This window comes from Patiria miniata, unplaced genomic scaffold (genome assembly GCF_015706575.1).
Source record: "Patiria miniata isolate m_02_andy unplaced genomic scaffold, ASM1570657v1 HiC_scaffold_19, whole genome shotgun sequence".
NCBI classification, from domain to species: Eukaryota; Metazoa; Echinodermata; class Asteroidea; order Valvatida; family Asterinidae; genus Patiria; species Patiria miniata.
Genome location: NW_024037057.1, coordinates 8,166,883 through 8,184,650, shown reverse-complemented (window position 1 = coordinate 8,184,650; position 17,768 = coordinate 8,166,883). Strand labels below are relative to the sequence as shown.

At 41.9% G+C, this 17,768-nt stretch overlaps 2 protein-coding genes across 2 annotated transcripts; one reads left to right on the top strand and one right to left on the bottom strand.

Moving 5' to 3' along the window:
* Positions 1 to 1,276: 1,276 nt before the first annotated feature.
* LOC119725385 lies at positions 1,277 to 4,087 on the top strand. Its single transcript, XM_038196791.1, has 5 exons — positions 1,277 to 1,319; positions 1,735 to 1,838; positions 2,694 to 2,999; positions 3,495 to 3,767; positions 4,049 to 4,087. The coding sequence occupies exons 1-5, from the start codon at positions 1,277 to 1,279 to the stop codon at positions 4,085 to 4,087; spliced, it is 765 nt and encodes a 254-aa protein (XP_038052719.1).
* A 1,958-nt stretch (positions 4,088 to 6,045) lies between these two features.
* On the bottom strand, positions 6,046 to 10,041 carry LOC119726059. The gene is made up of 4 exons (XM_038197676.1): positions 9,828 to 10,041; positions 8,255 to 8,327; positions 7,217 to 7,338; positions 6,046 to 6,421 (listed from the first exon to the last, which is right to left on the bottom strand). The coding sequence occupies exons 2-4, from the start codon at positions 8,295 to 8,297 to the stop codon at positions 6,203 to 6,205; spliced, it is 384 nt and encodes a 127-aa protein (XP_038053604.1). The 5' UTR covers positions 8,298 to 8,327; positions 9,828 to 10,041; the 3' UTR covers positions 6,046 to 6,202.
* Between the last annotated feature and the right edge of the window lie 7,727 nt (positions 10,042 to 17,768).

Below are 17,768 nucleotides of genomic sequence, written 5' to 3'. Positions count from 1 at the left end.
TAGACTTTGATGCATTATCGAAGGGACATTGTCATTATAAATTGGTATGCCTGTGTTGGGGTTAATCTCTGTTTGAACCCTAATTTTCAGTTCTTTCTGTGTCCTCACAATGCATGGTACATGTCTTCGCCTGGGCCATGCCATGCCACTGTCATGAGCTTTATACATCCAAAGTTTGGCAAACCCGATAGATAATTCATTCAGCGCCCTCTGTTGACTGTATTGAAGTAACGTAAATCACATTGCACGGGCACACAGCTAATAGTAATAGTTTGCTCTTATCCACCTCCTATATCCAGGGGCGTGACCTCTGCTTTCCTTGATTTCTAATAGGATGGATTTTGTGTACCCGATGACCAGGCTTCAACATTTTCCCCACGATACTTTGCGGCAACTGCATCAATTTCCTTCACAAGATTTTGTCCAACGGATATTTGGGCGCCAGGTTTGGAAATGTCACTAAAAAGTGACGAGTGTGACAGCAAAGCCCGTAGTAGGCCTACTTGGAATTCTCTCGTACCCACCGCCCAAACAGGGCGCTGGGAAGGGCTAATTTAGCGTAAATTCGTCGAGCCTCATTGGATAGAATTTGTTGAACAATAACACGGGTCATGCTATCCACCAGCGCATGACACGTGCGCACAAAATGCCCATGCATTGGTTAATAATAAGGCAGTTGGCTCCCCACAATGCTTTGCGGGCCTAGCCTGTGCTTCCTTCACACAATTTTGTGAAAGAGATTAGCCCTTCCTAGTGCCCTGTTTGGGCGGTGACTACGAGCGACTAATAATTGGATTCGCTGCCATTGACTGTGATTATTACAATCTCTTTTACAAAATCAATGAAGAACAGATGTTTACAGCATACGGAGTCTCGGATCGACGAGGGCGTGCCCCCCCCCCCCCCCCAAAAAAAGAGGTAATTAACCGGCTGGAAATCAAGTCTAGTGGTGACCCAGACCACAACCAAATTCAGGGTCGTACGCGTGATGGCCTATATAAATGTACAGCTAACAAACAAAACAATTAATCGAACCGGAAAAAAAGTGAAGCTAGCTGCATTTTAATACCAGCTGCACAGCATGAAGCAATTGGGTCGTCCTTTGAAAAGAATACGCCCTTGACCGTGAAAAACAACAACAGTGCATTGTCATGCAAATGAGAAATGTAGACAGTTTGTATTATGCTTATTATGCGGTGGAATAACATGTTTTGGAAAAACAACTGAGCGAATATATATCAGAACATTTGGAGTGGGCATTATTACATCGATAAAGATGAAGACCTTTGCTGTGTGTCTGCTGTTGGTCGGCTGTATTGGTAAGAGAACAATTTGGTAATCATCCACCTAATTAATTAATATTTTTTTTCCCGATCAATTTAAACTCTTTTGCAAATAAAAATTGTCTAGAATTCTAAAGTCCAAATGTGTGCACAAGTAATGGGCTCTGTTATATTGTTATAGCAGATTTTCTCTCAATGTGAAAAGTGGAGATAACTGTTTTTGCAAATCAACTGTTCATGATGTAAATGAAGTGACATTTTCACAGTTCTAGTCAATAAAATACACTTTTTTTATGAAATGGAGCTAACCACATGTTTTAATTTTTTGTTTCTTAATTCGGTCACTTCTTTTTGACACACCTTGTATATAGCACGACAACTTCGACCAACGATGGCATTTTGTCGTCCGAGGAGAGGACTTGTAACGTTTTGTTTTGTTTTGAATATTCAGGATCATGTGTCGCTTTAGACTGCTACTCTTGTTTCGGTTGTGGGGATCCGTTTGACCCGGCCGGCGTGACGAGAACGACATGTCCTAGCGGTAATGTCTGCCAAGTAAGTTGGAATGTTGACACTCTGGATCATGATTGAAGTTTGGACCAGCACAACCCAACTCTGTGAATTTCGTATTGGCTTTTGGTTACAATAAACAGCCACTCCAAAAAAAGAGAAGAAGAAGAGTTTTGCTGAAAAATACGCACAAAATCACTGGAAAATGGAAAACCTGGAAAACTTTATGTTCTTCCAGCTAATCATGGTAACTCATACGGCTGTGCTTTTCTCCGGATGCCATTTTTTTCAGTTGGGGGGGGGGGGGGGGGGGGGAAGGAGCGACTGGGGGCATAATAACTTTTTATGGGGGGGGGGCGTGCGCCCCCACGGCCCCCCCCCCCCCTGCGTAGCTACGCCGCTGCAGTGACCCAATGATGACATTTGACCCCAGTTTGGTCATGTGACATGTTGGGGCTGGGCTACTGATAGTTTTTACTCAGTTTGGTTGAAATAGGTCAAAATAACCATGAAGGAGCAATAAGCAATATGTCAACGTTTGTTACTAACTAACTCTGAGAGACATGATGATTTGTTTAGCTGCTATATAGCCTATCCCGCAGCTAAAAATAAACTCTGGCTAACAGTCTTTTCTTAATATATTCCGGATTTTGTCCTGATTTTGGTCTCTATGAAATTAATAGCCAGAAGCTCGCTATCATTATAATTATTAGGTAATTATATTAAATTGTAGGATAGCGAAGAGAAATGCCCAACGTAATGAACCTCTAGAAAACAGCTTCGAAGAAAAAACACCAACGAATCATACTACACTCAATACCTTAGGTAGGCTTTACATGCAGGAATAAAATAACGATCCTCTGACAATCATGTCTTCCATGACAAATTTCCTCCCCGCAGGCTCAAGAGATAAGTTCCGGTGTCACTGCTGGGCTGTTTAACAGAGGTTGCACCGAGGCTGACTTTTGCACACCCGGCTGCATTAATGCCCCTGGGCAGGGTAACATATGCAGTTACTGCTGCGACGAGGATCTGTGTAACAGCAAATCTATTGCGGACGCAGTTGAAGACATCATCCACTGCTACCTGTGTGCATACAGCTCGGATCCCTCTGCTAGCAACTTCAGTTCCCCAGCGTGTAACAATCCGTTCGACCCGAACGGTGCTGGTGTATTGCAACTACCATGCGCCGATGGCGAGTGCGGGGTAGGTTGGTTAAATAAACATTAGGTATATTTGGTTAGAAAAGGTTGTTATTACAAAGATGAAGTGTGATCATTATGTGGATAGGTGGGTTTGATGATTATCCTGCGTCATTTTTGTGTCAGTTCATTTGTTTTGGTGGCGCACACAAAGGGGGGGGGGGGGGCGCTCGCGGGGATCGACCCCCCCCCCAAAAAAAGAGGTTGTCACTTTTTTTTTACCTTTTAGAATGTTTGTGGCCTATTTTCGAGTAGTATAATATTGGTGTAAATGGCGCCACCACGGCAAAATAGCCCCCTTCCCCCCCCCCCCCCCAAAAGGCTGCGGCCAAAAATTTTGAGAATTTTGTGAAACAATTCTAACTTCTCAAAAGAAATTAAAAATAAAATTTGTAAGCCCCACCCCCAAAAAAACCATTAACCCTGGGTGCGCCACTGATTTGTCTACTATACCTTAAGTCTAAATGGAGAGTTCCCATTATTTTCTTTCCTTGTATAGGTCATGACGACCAACTATTTGGGGGTCACTACCGTCACCAGGTTGTGCATATCCAATAGCACTAGCCCCGGGGGATGTACCCCTGGGTGTGACGCCCTGAATATCACCTGTAAAACCTGCTGCTCTGACAACCTGTGCAACGGGGGACTTGGTGACGGAGAAGCGCCTTTAACGATGAAGCCGAGCGCAGCGCCCTCAACGTCGGAGCCCAGCGCAGCGCCCCCAACGACCGGCGTTGGAAAGGCCTCCGTCGCTGCCATTTTGCTGACTTCTGTAGGTTTGCTTGTGGTTTGGGGTTAAAACGTGTTTTAAAAATAAATAATGATATTTGGGCGTCGTCATCTGCAAAAAAAAACACGCTTCAGACCGATGGTTAAGCGGCTGTAATTATAGAGGCTGGTTATTCTTTTAACTGAATTCGGTTTAGAAAATTGCACTTAAGATGTACTTGCTTGCCAAGCTGTCGTAATTATGACAATATGGCAATTTAGTTCAGCTATATTTTTGTTTTAATTAAATATGATCTCACTTTGAATGCATTCTCTTTCCTTAAGTTAGAGGATAAGTGGATATCTGTTAGTTTCTGCCGGTAGAGATGGACAATTTTGTTTGCTTGCCCATAAGTATAGCCAGACCCTACAAAAATCACCTCATGGGTGTATTGAGCGCAGCCAACTAAGAATAGAGCAAGTGCTTTACAACAAAATACCGGTTTGCTGTGAATGTATGCATTCAGCACGCGTGAAATAAATATATTTTACAAGCGTATAGTGCGTATGATTTCGTTTAAGTGAACACCACAAACATGGGCCTAACAAACTAGTCTGAAACCACTATCCTTTTACATAAATGAGCAAATATGAGCGGTGTCGCTGTTTGCTTTCCCCTTAATGGACCGATCCAGTAAGCCCCGCCCACTGCGCACTGGGCAAATCAACACGTGTTTCTCTTCAATGCCACACTGCATTTTCCTGCCGCGCGCATCATACGCGCGTGCACGCATGACGGACTTTTGTGCACGCACGTCGGACATAAATCACGGCTGTGATTGGTCAGAACACCATGGGGCGGTGCTTACTGGATCGGTCCATTGTGCGGCTGCATGGCTGTTCTTTTAAAACATTAACAAATGTGATAATCCTGACCTATGGTTCTGTCATGATCTTGGCTACCATGCTGTTGTAAAATGATAATCTGACTCCTGTGAAAATCGGACTCCTTTTGCCTGTTATCGGTTAATCCCTCGCACTTGATTGGTCACTCTCCTATATATTATCCTATATATATAGCATATTATCATGCTTGCGCATGCGCAATACTACCAACGAGTCCATATTTCATGAAGTCGGATATTCACGCTATACACCTGTCCCTAATTGATTGCTCATGTGTATAGATCCTATGTATTTTCTTGTGGGGGAATGCTTAATTCATCTTTTGGGGGAATACATTTGTACACCGGTTTAACTCCGTTTTGGTTGGGCTCCATTTGTTTTATTATACAAAGTATTCACAAATAACTAGGGCAATGACGTCAGTCACAGGCATACAGACTAAAAACTTTATTTAAAATTGGCTTCATCGTATATTGTACTAAACTAAGCATCAATATCTCTTCTAAGCATCGACAATGTTAGCTAAACTTGTCATACAATGAGGCATTATTTAGTATTTTGCCACCTAGTGGGCGATTTATCAACAGTCCCTATTTATTGTAACAAGAAACTACTGTGTATCAAAAACTACATTCAGAGTTTGGGTGGAAGCATTTTGTGTGCTTATGGCCGGTTTTGGAGTCAGGATGCTGATAATTGCCTGCCCGTTAAATACCAACCAAACACAATTTATTCTCAATTATTATTAAACACTTTTTCGGTACAAAATCAAACCCTATCGGTCCAAAAGTAAAATAAAAAATAAAAATGATAAATGTCGAACGATTTTGTTCAACAATTTTACTTCATGCTTTCCGAAACTCCATGTTTACGCGTAGTTCACGATGTGGCGCAGAACGCAGCTGAGCCGGTGCATTGTGAATTTAGGACTAAAATGCTGTGACCAAATGCTTTGACGTGATCAACAGGAGGTGAGGTTTTATTTACTGACACTTAAACATCCATATATTTTCAAAAGTCTCTTTTTTGATGAACATTATCTTCTCTATTAACTAAATCAGTATTTACTTTCCACAATGTTACCGATGACGTTATGAAATAGGAATATATTCGATAGGAAATGTTTTACTGATTTTATGGAACTCAAAATGATGCACTTTATTTTCAAATTCAACGAAATGGTCACACTGGAAAAGCTGAATCTCGTGATCCTTTTTCATTTTTCTGACAACAAAATCCACAACTTTAAAAACTAGACAATGTCTTATGAAACAGTTTTTAACTCGAAAACAAAGGCGGATCCACCCCAAACGAACCCAATTGGTCAAAGTGGTCACAATTAAGTTGCCTCAGATCACACCACAGAGCATTTAGAATCAAAACAATTTTTTGACACACTTTTTGGGGGGAACAATTTTTTGCCCCCCCCCCCCCAATTGTGTTCTGGATCCGCCCTTGCTCAACAAACACGGAGCTCTAGTGAAAAGGTGTACTGCGCCGTTTAGTTGACAACCATTGAACATCATTGTCATGTGTGTAATCAAAGAAAATGTACTAGTCTCTTTAAGCTTAACACGTATTGTGGTTTTTTTTTCATTTCAGATAGTGTGCCAGAAGCACGATGGTTGCCACCACCATGGCACCGACACGCCAAGTGGTGGCGCTGTTGGACAGCTCATGGCGGAAGCAACATACTTGTATTGATGTTGCGAAAGTTTTGCAGTCACCGAATCTCGTATCTGCCGGAAGACCACACGTCTCCAGAGTGGCACATCGTCGGGCAACTACACCCGAAAAGCGCTCTTTGACTTTCTGGAGGGTGATAAAAATAACAACTTCGCTGTTATTTGGTTTCAAAAAAGTACAAATTTAAACATTATAATACTAGGTCCTCATCCAAATTACATATACCTCAAGTTAGAACAACCCTTTCTAGACACGCCATTTCTTTCCCTGGACCACATGCCCCAAAACATTTTCCGTGCCCCCCCCCCCCCCAGGTGTCTCCCCCACCAAAATACAGATAATGTCCCTTTCCTTCCCCAACTGAAAAGGGCTTTTGTAAGTTTTTTTTTTTGAGTTAGCCAACGGCTTACTGTTTACAATTTCATATGTCAATTGATATATAGCGAGGCATTATGGGGCCCAACTGGGGAAAACTGCAATAGGACGTTTGCAATTATGTGCCCCCATGATATCAACATGCCCCCTTTGCCCCCCCCCCCCCACTCAAAAAATCCTAGCTACGCAACTGCGTCATCATGGATATGGAATAAAAATATGGAGTGCACTAGCACTGTGTTCATAACGCGCATTACAGCACGTGCACACAATTGATTCAAAAAGTTAGCTGCATCACAATGAAAAAGCATTTACATGTGCGTTTTTAAGATTTTGGTCTGGATTCGACGCACGAGGGCGCGTTATGGAACGGGCTTCCATGTTTTTGCGCTATGCATTTTCACTATAGATATACAGACCGAGCGCAACCCAGACTTGGGCCAAGTCTACTGTACAGTGTTTGATAGTGTTTTGTCAGTTTAGTGTTGATGCATGTTCGCTGTTTCTTTACGTTCTTTTGTTTTGGTTTGTTTGTTTCTAACTTACCATGCAAGCGGTCTGATTAGCAGTACAGTTCTGTATCGGGACATCGTAGTCAAATTGGTCCTTACATTTATCTGGGTTGTCAGAGCCCGAACAGTGGTAGCAATTCAAAGCCCAGCCAGAACCTCAAAAAAAAAGGGAAAAAAGAATCGGTTAAGGCCAAAACGTTTTCGGTTTCTGGTATATGGAGCTTGCCCCCAAAGTGGTTTATGTGGCGAAGTGTTTTTTCCCTACTTTTTTCTTCAAATGATGTTGCAGATGACGCTGCTATCCAAAACTCTAAAAAATATCCTTCAGGGTGGAGATTGAGATGACCTCAGTAAGGCTATAAGGCTTGAGAATTCTGCACCCACTTACGATCTCGACCGACATGAACATTCTTCTGGATATTTAGATAGTCAAGACAAAGATCAGAGAAAACGGTATAACGTCAGACAATTCAGCAACATCATACAGTCATCATGTATGTGCTGCCAGGCTGGTCATTAGTCTGCACCCTTACATATTGCGCTAATTAAAAAGCGTTTACAAATTCCAAATGCACAATTATTGCTCCCTCAGTCTGGCTTCCAGACCACAATTACAAAATCACAACACCGTCTGCAAATGGTGCCCGACTAAATTAATTGCAAAATATATGGGAGCCCATGCAGAGAGGCCACATAAAGCTTTTACTCGATTGTAACCCCATCTAAAAACATGTTAAAATTGTGCGGCAGCAGGATTCACTTCGACTGAAGTGGTTCATTTTTCAGACTATGACAATCGAAAATGAGAGTGACTTTTACTCTAAAACGTCTAGTCCCTAAATCCACTCTTTGGAATTTAGAGAGTTTATTGGAAACAAAGCCTAGATACAGTTACTTTTATTTCCATCCTGCCAAAAACTCAGGACGAATGCGTCCATGTCACTTTTAAATCATGCCACTTTAGAGTACGGAAGCTCATAAGTGACCATCAGCGTTGCCACTTTTTTTCCCACTTTATACCAGATATTTTTTTTTTAAAGTTCCGTTTTATCATTCAGAAAAATAGACTTACTGAGAAAAAGGGAAAAACAAACAAGAAGAAAGGTCCACTTCATAGTTTTGAAGGTTTCGTGGTGGCAACCGCACTGCATGAACAAAATTACAAGAGAATTGTTTTTAACAAATGAATGTATGGATCGGACAAACACAGTTTTTGTTAGGCTGTTTGAAATGACCTTGTGAGTCTTAGAGGCAGTCAAGTTGGCGTGGCGGTGCCTTTCTCGCCTTCCACCGCTGTGACCCAGGATGCTATTATATGCGCCCCTCGAGTGTTGAAAACGTCACAAAGTATTGCGCCGTTAAAGATGCGCCATCTTTCGTGAAATGTATTTATTTTGCGCTTTAAATCAAACCGCACCAAACACGAGAGACCTAAAACTTAGATCAGTAAGTACTGAGAAAGAAAACAAAAGTTGCCTGTCAATAGGTGATAATTTCACCAGCCGTACGCAATCTACATCTCAGTAAATTGGTGCGAACAGTGTATCTAAGTTTAACAGAGGAATCCTTACCTATCAAATTAATCAGTTGCAGTTTGAAGAAAGTCTCGTCTTTTCCGAGCTCTTGAAGTGAAATTTAGCTCCCGATGATGAAGGCTAGCACCTAAGTACAGTGGTAACTGTACTTTGTTACGCTACAAGTTACCTATAGTATATGCAGACCTGGTTGAATTGTACATGGGGCGTAAACCAACAGACTTTGTTCTTTTGTATACAGAGGGCGCCTACCTGTATATCTGCATACAGAGTTCAGTATGTGATGATGACCCAAAAGCAGTGTAAGTTCACGTAAACACGTATTAATATTGTGACTTTGTACAAAAAAAGCATCATTATCTCTTTGAGTTTTTATCTCATACACAAATAATTTCTGAGTCAGAGTCAACAAATGTATATATTTAGGGGCTGGTACTACCACGGTTCAACTTGCGGCCATCATGAAGTTTAATTGATAGTTGGCCGAAATCGTTGTAGGCAGTGGCCTTTGTATAGCTCCACAAAGGAGTAACTATTGTGTTATTCACCTCAGGAGCGGTTCTTTAGGGGGAGGGGGCTATCAGGGTGGATCCAGACTTTTTTTTAGGGAGGCGTGCTGAAATGTAGACCGGTTATTTTCTCCGGACACATAGGCCTCCGAAAATCAATAGGGGGAGGGGGCTCATGCCATATTTTCAATGGGGAGCGCTGATAAAATCCTACAATCAGGCACACTATATTAACTCAAAGTGTACAAATGCACCCTTCTCACGACTATTTATTTAGGGGGAGACCGTTTGCATGTACGCCACATTCTTACATTTTGCTAGTGCAATTTTTTTGAAGGAATTTTTTTGGGGGAGGCTAGACACAATTTTGCGGGGCTAACCCCCAGCCCCCCCCCCAGAAACGCCACTGATTCACCTGTCCCCATTTTGCACAATTGGTTATTGTTTCTAAACATTCGGTTGGTTGGACACATATGAGAGTGTTGGTTATTTCTACCAAAATGATTGGTACTGTTAACCAATGTAGTTTTTAGAGAATATCCCATTAAATACCCGCACTGAAAGGGTCTTTAAATTGTATTCAAATGCGTTGTATTCTTACCCTTTATAACTGACAGTCCAAGTTCAACTGAAGTTCTTGCCTATAAATCCGTTGCAGTTTTGAGAAGTTCTTGGCCCTGTTGCTCAACTTTTTTTCTGATCTCTGTCATTTTTTTTTGGCCGATGACAGAGGCCTGCAGCTGGTTTGTGGCTCAAATGTTGGGATCCTTTGCCGTGTACATAACCTGTGCAGACCGAATTGAAAATGCTGTACAAACCAGACTTTGCACCTCTCGATCGTCACCATAATTACTAGTCTAGTGTTGAGGCTAAACGATGCTGTGGTCCGATACGCGATAACCCGCCGCCGCGAGAGGGCGTTATCACGACCAACCACTAAAATCCTTTGCTCGTACTATACCCCCTGCCCTGCAAACAGGATGCTGGTAAGGGCTGATGTTCACTTGAGCTCTCATTGGATAGATTTGCGTGACCTGTGACGTAGAACGCGTCACACAAACTAGCTTCCGGTGCCCATCATGCGTAGCGCGTGCGTACACACTTCCCACCAGCGCACGGAAGCTCATCCACCCCAGCACCACTCGGGTCGAACGGATCGTTACACGCTGGATATGGAGAGCTCGCGTTGAAGTTGGCACCGGAGGGATCCGAACTGAAGGAACACACATAGCACTGGAGCGTTGGCTTGGCAGGGACGGGACTGCGGCTGTTACACAGGTCGTTGGCACAGCAGTACTCGCATATGGTATTCCGCCCTCCGGCGTATTCAGTGCAGCCAGATTTGCAGAGACTTGCTGCTTGGCATCCCCTAGTGTACACGTCAAAATCATCCGAATCGGATTTCATCCGAATCGGATTTCAGCTTGCGCGCTGGTTGTCTGGGTTCTAGACTGGATTAGCGAATTTTATTCCGCGAATCATGGAGCCGCTCCTTCGCAAACGATTTTGAGCTACTAAGCCGGTATGTAGAGGACGCTATTTCATCGCCTAAGTTTATCGCTGAGATAATTTTATTTTAAGGTGAAAAAAAAGAGCCAGAACCTAAATGTCCTGCAGTAATACAAAGGAAAACTGAATTATGCATGATATGTTACGAGCAACCCACTTACGGGGGAAAAAATCGCGAGCAGTCACCGGAGTCCTGTGCCCAATTTCTTGGCTCTGCTTACCGTTAGCCGAAAAAAACCCTGCTTACTATAACAGCAAATTCTATGTTTACTGTAAGTGTATTTCATGGGTTCGCAACGAATTTCGGCTTTATGCGCATGCGTAGGCCTACATCCCGTAACTAAGTATTCTTTGCTTACAGGATTAGCACAGATTTTTTATGCTATAGCGGTTAGCACAAAATGGTAATCGTAAGCGCGTTATTCTGTTGCTAGCAAACTGGTACTGCGGTATACCAGGGTAAACACGAGTATCACGTGATGACTAACCACACGTTGTGGCGGGTATCCGCTCCGTTCGCAAGTACCCCCTCACCGGCAAAGGAAGTACAGTTGGGGGTGCGCAGCCACTGCGTGTACATACAATGATATACGTAAATAATTGGGGGGGGGGGGGGGTGAGAGACATGTTGGGAGAATCGCACAGAGCAACAGCTGGAACAGTACAAAGTGCAGTCATAGAGCGTCTATGCCGGCAATATAATTGTCTCATGTTTGAGAGGGTCGATGTTCTGTAAGCGATAGGTTTCTGCAAATGAGACTCAGATGTTTTCCTGCCCTCTGTCATATTTTTAAATTTTCAAGATAACTTTTATCTTAGAAATTAGCAAGAAAATTACGGAAAATATTGTGCTCGGCCGGCCGGTTTTTAACAAGTTCGTTTAAAACCGGTTGGTGGCCTAAATGTAGACAAAATGGCCCGTTTATAAATATCCTTTGGTCAAATAGGCCATATAAAAGTCAAAGATTTACACATTTCCAACGATTTTGTCCCACAGTATTTTACTTCGTGTTTTGTGGTCATGTCTATGGTATGTGCCTCACGAGCGTATCGCTACAAATCTCCTCATATGGAAATTGGCGCACGCAGCGCGGACTGCGCGATGCAGCGCGGACGGCGCGATGTGGCGCAGAACGCAGCGGTATTTTACCGGCGATTTAAAGCTATCGTGTGACGGGATCTTGACGAATAGAAATGTGTAAACTGTCTCAGGTAAATATGAACGAGTAATGTAATAAAACAAAATAATTTGTTCGACCATTGGGAGACCATCATTATTAGCACTGACTCTAGGACAATCGTTTATTATATTCTTTCGTTCTAATGAGTGCAAAATTACCATAAAAAATCCACTGTGCTGTTTTCTAAGTTCAGTGAAGACGACCATTTAAACTACATGCAATTATTGACTCTACAGAACATTTACTGGTCTTTTTTTCGCGATGAAAGAAACATCTCCAAAAGATGTATTGCCCTTCGTCACAAAAACCATTCAGTGCTGAATTTTATTTGGCATTGAAGAGTTTCGTGAGCCTTTCCTTCCACGCATATGCAACTGAGTTAGGCACGTGACCACAATCTAGCCTCGAACATCAACGTTTCTCTGTAATTCATGTTTTTCATGAGCTTTCATTTCTCAGTTGCTTATGCGGAGATGACTAACGATTCAAATCAATACAAATTATTGTAAGGTTTACTAGGTTAAAAGTTATAAAATCCATTAAACGTACATGGGAACATTTGCTCATTTGAACAATTTCTTTTGAAGCAACAAACATCTTAAAAAGGTGCCTAACAACTAACATGTTGACGTTTCCGCTCAGTGGATACTAAGTACATTTCGAGAAAACAGAGAAAATGTGTCAACAATTTAATGGATGTCATAACTAGATTCCGTTGCTTATAAACGCGAGTAAATATCTGTCCCGCGTTGCGGGTTTTCATCGGCACTCATTTGTTTGTTGGTTGGTTGGTTTGTCTGTTTACAAGATAACTCAAAAAGTTATCAACGAATTTTCAAGGGAAAAATGTAGGGGTCTCCTTGAAGTTTGTACAAGTACAAATCGATTAGATTTTGGAAGTGATCCAAATGTGGGTCTGGGAGATGGGGCCAAATTCCCATATGGAAAACTTTGGCTTTATTTCACGCCGAAAAGATTTGACCAGTATGTGCAACTCATCATGACCCCAAATGCTGAAATGTGACATTCCGTTACACCCTGTACACGTTGCGCGAGTGGCAACCGGTTCATGAACTCTACCATTTACAGAAAAAGGGATTGTAAGGACATGTATGCGAGTATTTCTGTTGGGTGTATTGCACTGACAATATGCCTTGTTCAGTCTTGGCGGAGGTTTGTGCTCGGTGAGTGCTTTCTCTCCTGAGTGCTTTTAATAACAGGGTTTCAACATTTTCATCCCTTCGCTGCATTTTGACAGCGAAGCGTATATATAATCAACTTCAAGATCAAACTTAAAAAGAATGATCTTAATCCATAGATCCAATGTAATATTATCGTTACAATTTATAGTGAGCGTGGTCGTTCAACACAGTTTCGAAAACCTAATACAAGAAAATCCGGTCTCAGCTTTTAAGAAGCACATTAAAAAAGCCGAATACATCTTAAGAAATTGATTGGCAACGAAGTATGGGATTTAAAAAATCTCACAAATCTAAAAAATCGCATTGTCCCATTTTATTTTGTAATATATAATTGTTGTAATTGTTGTTTGTGAGTTTGTTTGCTTGTTTGTTTGGGGTATTATGTTGTTTGTGAGCTTGCTTGTTTGTCTGTTCGTGGCGGTATTTGTTTTGTTTTTCTTGTTTTTTGAACGAACTTACCGAATAAGATTGAAAGCTGGGTCGGATTTGGATCAAAGTTGAATATTTTAGATTCTGGGAATATTGTTTTGTGAATGCCATCCATCGTATGTTTCAATGAGAAAAAGGCCGATTTGGGCGGCAGAAAAATCATTGTAATTTGACAACTCATAATAAGTTTTCCTAAATAGTTCAGTCTGCTTTTTATCGCGGTAGCCGACATTTTCTTTAGAAAACAGCCTTTGCTACGAACATCATGGCGGTCAAAGCGACATAGCTGACTTGACGAGTGGTGGCGCTGTTGCATTTATCTCCATTGCAGCAACATACAGCGTTGTCGTCATCTACAACTTTGCATTCGTTGGTTCCTAAACCGTTATCCCCACAGTTCGCCGTTGAGGTGCAGCCGCGTATTACACGCCCGGAAATTTCAAATTTCTGAAGACAAAAGGAGAAAAAATAAACCTTACTGAAACCAATAAACCAATCATGTTTTTTTACGATGTACGAAAGAAAGGGCTGGGGAGGTGTGGGGTGGTGACGACATTCGCATGCAGGCCTACAGATACATGGTTCAATTCCATGTCAGGGTTACGAGCTTGTCTGTACAGTGTACGTAATCCAGCGAACTGCAATAACGTTTCACAAACTTCATCTTTAGTTTGTTTCCGGCTCCACGTCCATTGCGCCTGAAGCCAGAGCAAAGTCAGAGACAAAGTTTGAGAAATGGTTAAGAATATTTTTACCGCAAAATAGGCTAAGGCCAAAAAAAAGTCTCCGGTTTCTGGTATGGAGCTTGCCTAAAAAGTGGTGCGGCGACGCGGCTTTTTTTTCTTTTTTACCTGATTTTTTTGCTTCAAATGTCGGCTGATGACTGCAAATGGTGCCCGACTAAACTTAGTGCAAATATATGGGAGTCCAGAGAGGCCACATAAAGCTTATTCTCGACCATATCCCAATCTAAAAACACGTTAAAATTGTGCAGCAGCAGGATTCCAGTCAAACCAGTGAGTTTGGCGGTTTTGAGACATCATCTTTCACTGAAAAAAAACTCTTTCATTTCCCGACGCGCATGGCTACGGCGACGCGCGCGCATAACAGAAACCGGAGACTTTTTGTTTGCCTTATACTCATACCGCACAAGCGTCATTTGTATCGCTAGAGCACTTGATGAGAAGGTTTGCGTTGTTTGTCGTATCGAATGGATCATTACACTCGGTATTCTTGTCCCCAACACAAGCGTAGCAATTTGTCACGGATTTGGCAACACCTGTAGCGGAAACAAATTAATTTAAAAGCCAAAATATTATAAAAGACCAACCCAATCATGGGCGTCGCTAGGGAGGGGGGGGGGGGGAGAGACAAGCCCCCCCCCCCCGACAAGCCAAAATGGTTAAATTAAAGTGAATTTTATTTTTAGAACGTCTGTTAAAAGCAACTTGCTTTTGGCATGGAGAAATCGCTGATTTTCTCAAAAGCTAGCTAATCAATTTTTATAGCACTGTCAAGGCTATTGTCTCGTTTATAATTGGTGAAAAAATAAAGAAAATCCAACGATTCAAAAATATCTTTGATTTGGTAAGGCTAAGTATTTTTTGACCTGCACAATGTAATTTTCACACTAAGGATTTGCTCATATTTACCAATTATTGGGTTATTGGTATGTGTTACGCAGTGCTTGATATATTGCATGGTCTTTATGCATTTGGATAAGGGTGTTCACAGATAGCATTTTGGGTCCATAACATTATATAATCAAATCTAATACCACTTGGAATGCCTAATATCAGGTGTTTAGTCTTTGACAAAAGTTTTGAAAGGACAATGAACATGCAATTTTCTTTGTATGAGATGTATTGGCCTAAGGTTAACTACAGGATTGTAATTGTACAGGAGGAAAATAATATTTTCAACGATACCTCTGGTTTGCATTGATAGATTGTCTTGATTATTTTCACCAATTATAAACAAGACCATAGGCTTTAAAATAATATAACATTTGATTAGCTAGTATTACCACCTTTTTAGCAAATCAGCGACTTCTTCATGCACAATGTTTATTGTGACATGTTGTAGTTAAAAGCGCTTTAAAAACCTGTTGTTATTATTATTATTATTCTATCACCACAGCTAGAGCCGATCAATTGAGTGTATATCATTTGGCTGAGACTCACCGAGGCAAGCAAGAAGCAAAACGAGCATCGTAGTCCACTTCATGATTGGGCAGGTCAATATTTTGCAGCACCGTATATTCCTTGTAACACAACATGTGACAAAAAATGGGAGTTGCAAATAGTACATAGTTTGTGATGTACAACGTAGGTAAATACAAATGTAGCAGCCAACCCATCAGTATTTAAAAACAATATAGCACTCTTTTTTTGAAAATCTATAAAGTCTAAAGGTATAGTGAATACTCTACACAATGGTCTTTATCCCATCTCATTTGGACACGACATTCCAGAGATACAGCTAATTAAGTTCAAGGACTTGAATTCCAGATTGGGCCAATTTTCAGATTATCTAGTATCTAATGAAAGGCACTCACATATCAAGAAGGTGTGTTGTTGCACTTCAACATGCTCAAACCAAACAAGTGCAATTTCAATTTATCAACTTTGTCATTCAAATGGACATTAAAGTTAATAAATTAAGACTTGAGGGTACTTATGTCACATAATTGTTACTTACTAAACTGTTGTTCCTGAAATCATTGTCTATGAGGAAAATGCCCAACCCATGTTTTCATTTTGAATAAAAAAGTGGCTAAAACAGATTTAGACAGTTTTTACAAGCTTTTCCGTAACTTTTAAACAAAAGGTTTAAAATACACAGAAAAATATTCTGTCAAGGGTAAAGAAACACTCTGTGGGTTTTGATTGTTATTTGGCAAAGTCGACTCACCTAATGACTAATGTCTGCGCCCGTCAGTAGAACCTGGGCGGCTGCTGCGTGGTGTAGTCCGATGGTGGTGCACCGCGACTATGACGGAACGGCCCGTCGGATTACATACGATCCGTCGAACAACAGTTCGGCTTTATTCCCAGTGAAAAGGGGAATACTAACGTTCACAAAGACTGACAGTTATTTACATCAGACGAAGACGAAATAGACGATGATATTTACGAATGACGATGACGAAAATGTACACAGAGGAAAACGATGAAAGCGGATGAAAACTTGATGAACGCGAAATAGTAACTTGACTGAACAGTGATAAAAAAACAAGATGGCGAATATTTAGGTAGCGCCTAGCCCCATAATGTGGCCAGTTTACTGGACTGCCTCCGTAAACATAGGCCACACAGCCACCATCTTGGAATCTGACTCGGCGAAATTTTGAAAGTGATTTCCACATTGCGACTTCAGACACAGTTCATTTATGCTTTAAAAATACACTCACCCTCTTAATAACAAAATTGGAACCTGCTGCCAGTGTCAGTTGCCCAGCTGCTGCGTAATTTACGATTATTTCTGGAGCCTTCTTGGCAACTTGGATTCTACCTCCGATGGTCCAACTGAACAATTCCCTCGCGCAATATGCGATATGCAGGGATATCGTTCACCTGTCAATCACGCGCGCGTGCAGCAGGCACGTCGCAGGCCCGGTGGTAGTCCGGTTCCCAGACCAAAAAGTTCTGACTATTCCTGATGACGCCGTGTCCGAAACGGGCTTCAGAGCTACGGCTAGGTCTATTGTCAGCGCGTTCTCACGTATTTTCAATGGGCGTGGACCTAGACCTAGCTCTAGACAGTTGATTCGGATGCCACCTTATTTAGACGTGAGCGTCGGGAATAATTGTCAGGTCTGGGAACCAGACTACCACCGAGCCTGCGGCGTGCCTATCCTGCACGCGTGATTGACATCGACAGGTGAACGATATCCCTGCATATCGCATATTGCGCGAGGGCATTGTTCAGTTGGACCATCGGAGGTAGAATCCAAGTTGCCAAGAAGGCTCCAGAAATAATCGTAAATTACGCAGCAGCTGGGCAACTGACACTGGCAGCAGGTTCCAATTTTGTTATTAAGAGGGTGAGTGTATTTTTAAAGCATAAATGAACTGTGTCTGAAGTCGCAATGTGGAAATCACTTTCAAAATTTCGCCGAGTCAGATTCCAAGATGGTGGCTGTGTGGCCTATGTTTACGGAGGCAGTCCAGTAAACTGGCCACATTATGGGGCTAGGTAGCGCCAGTATCACAACTCCAG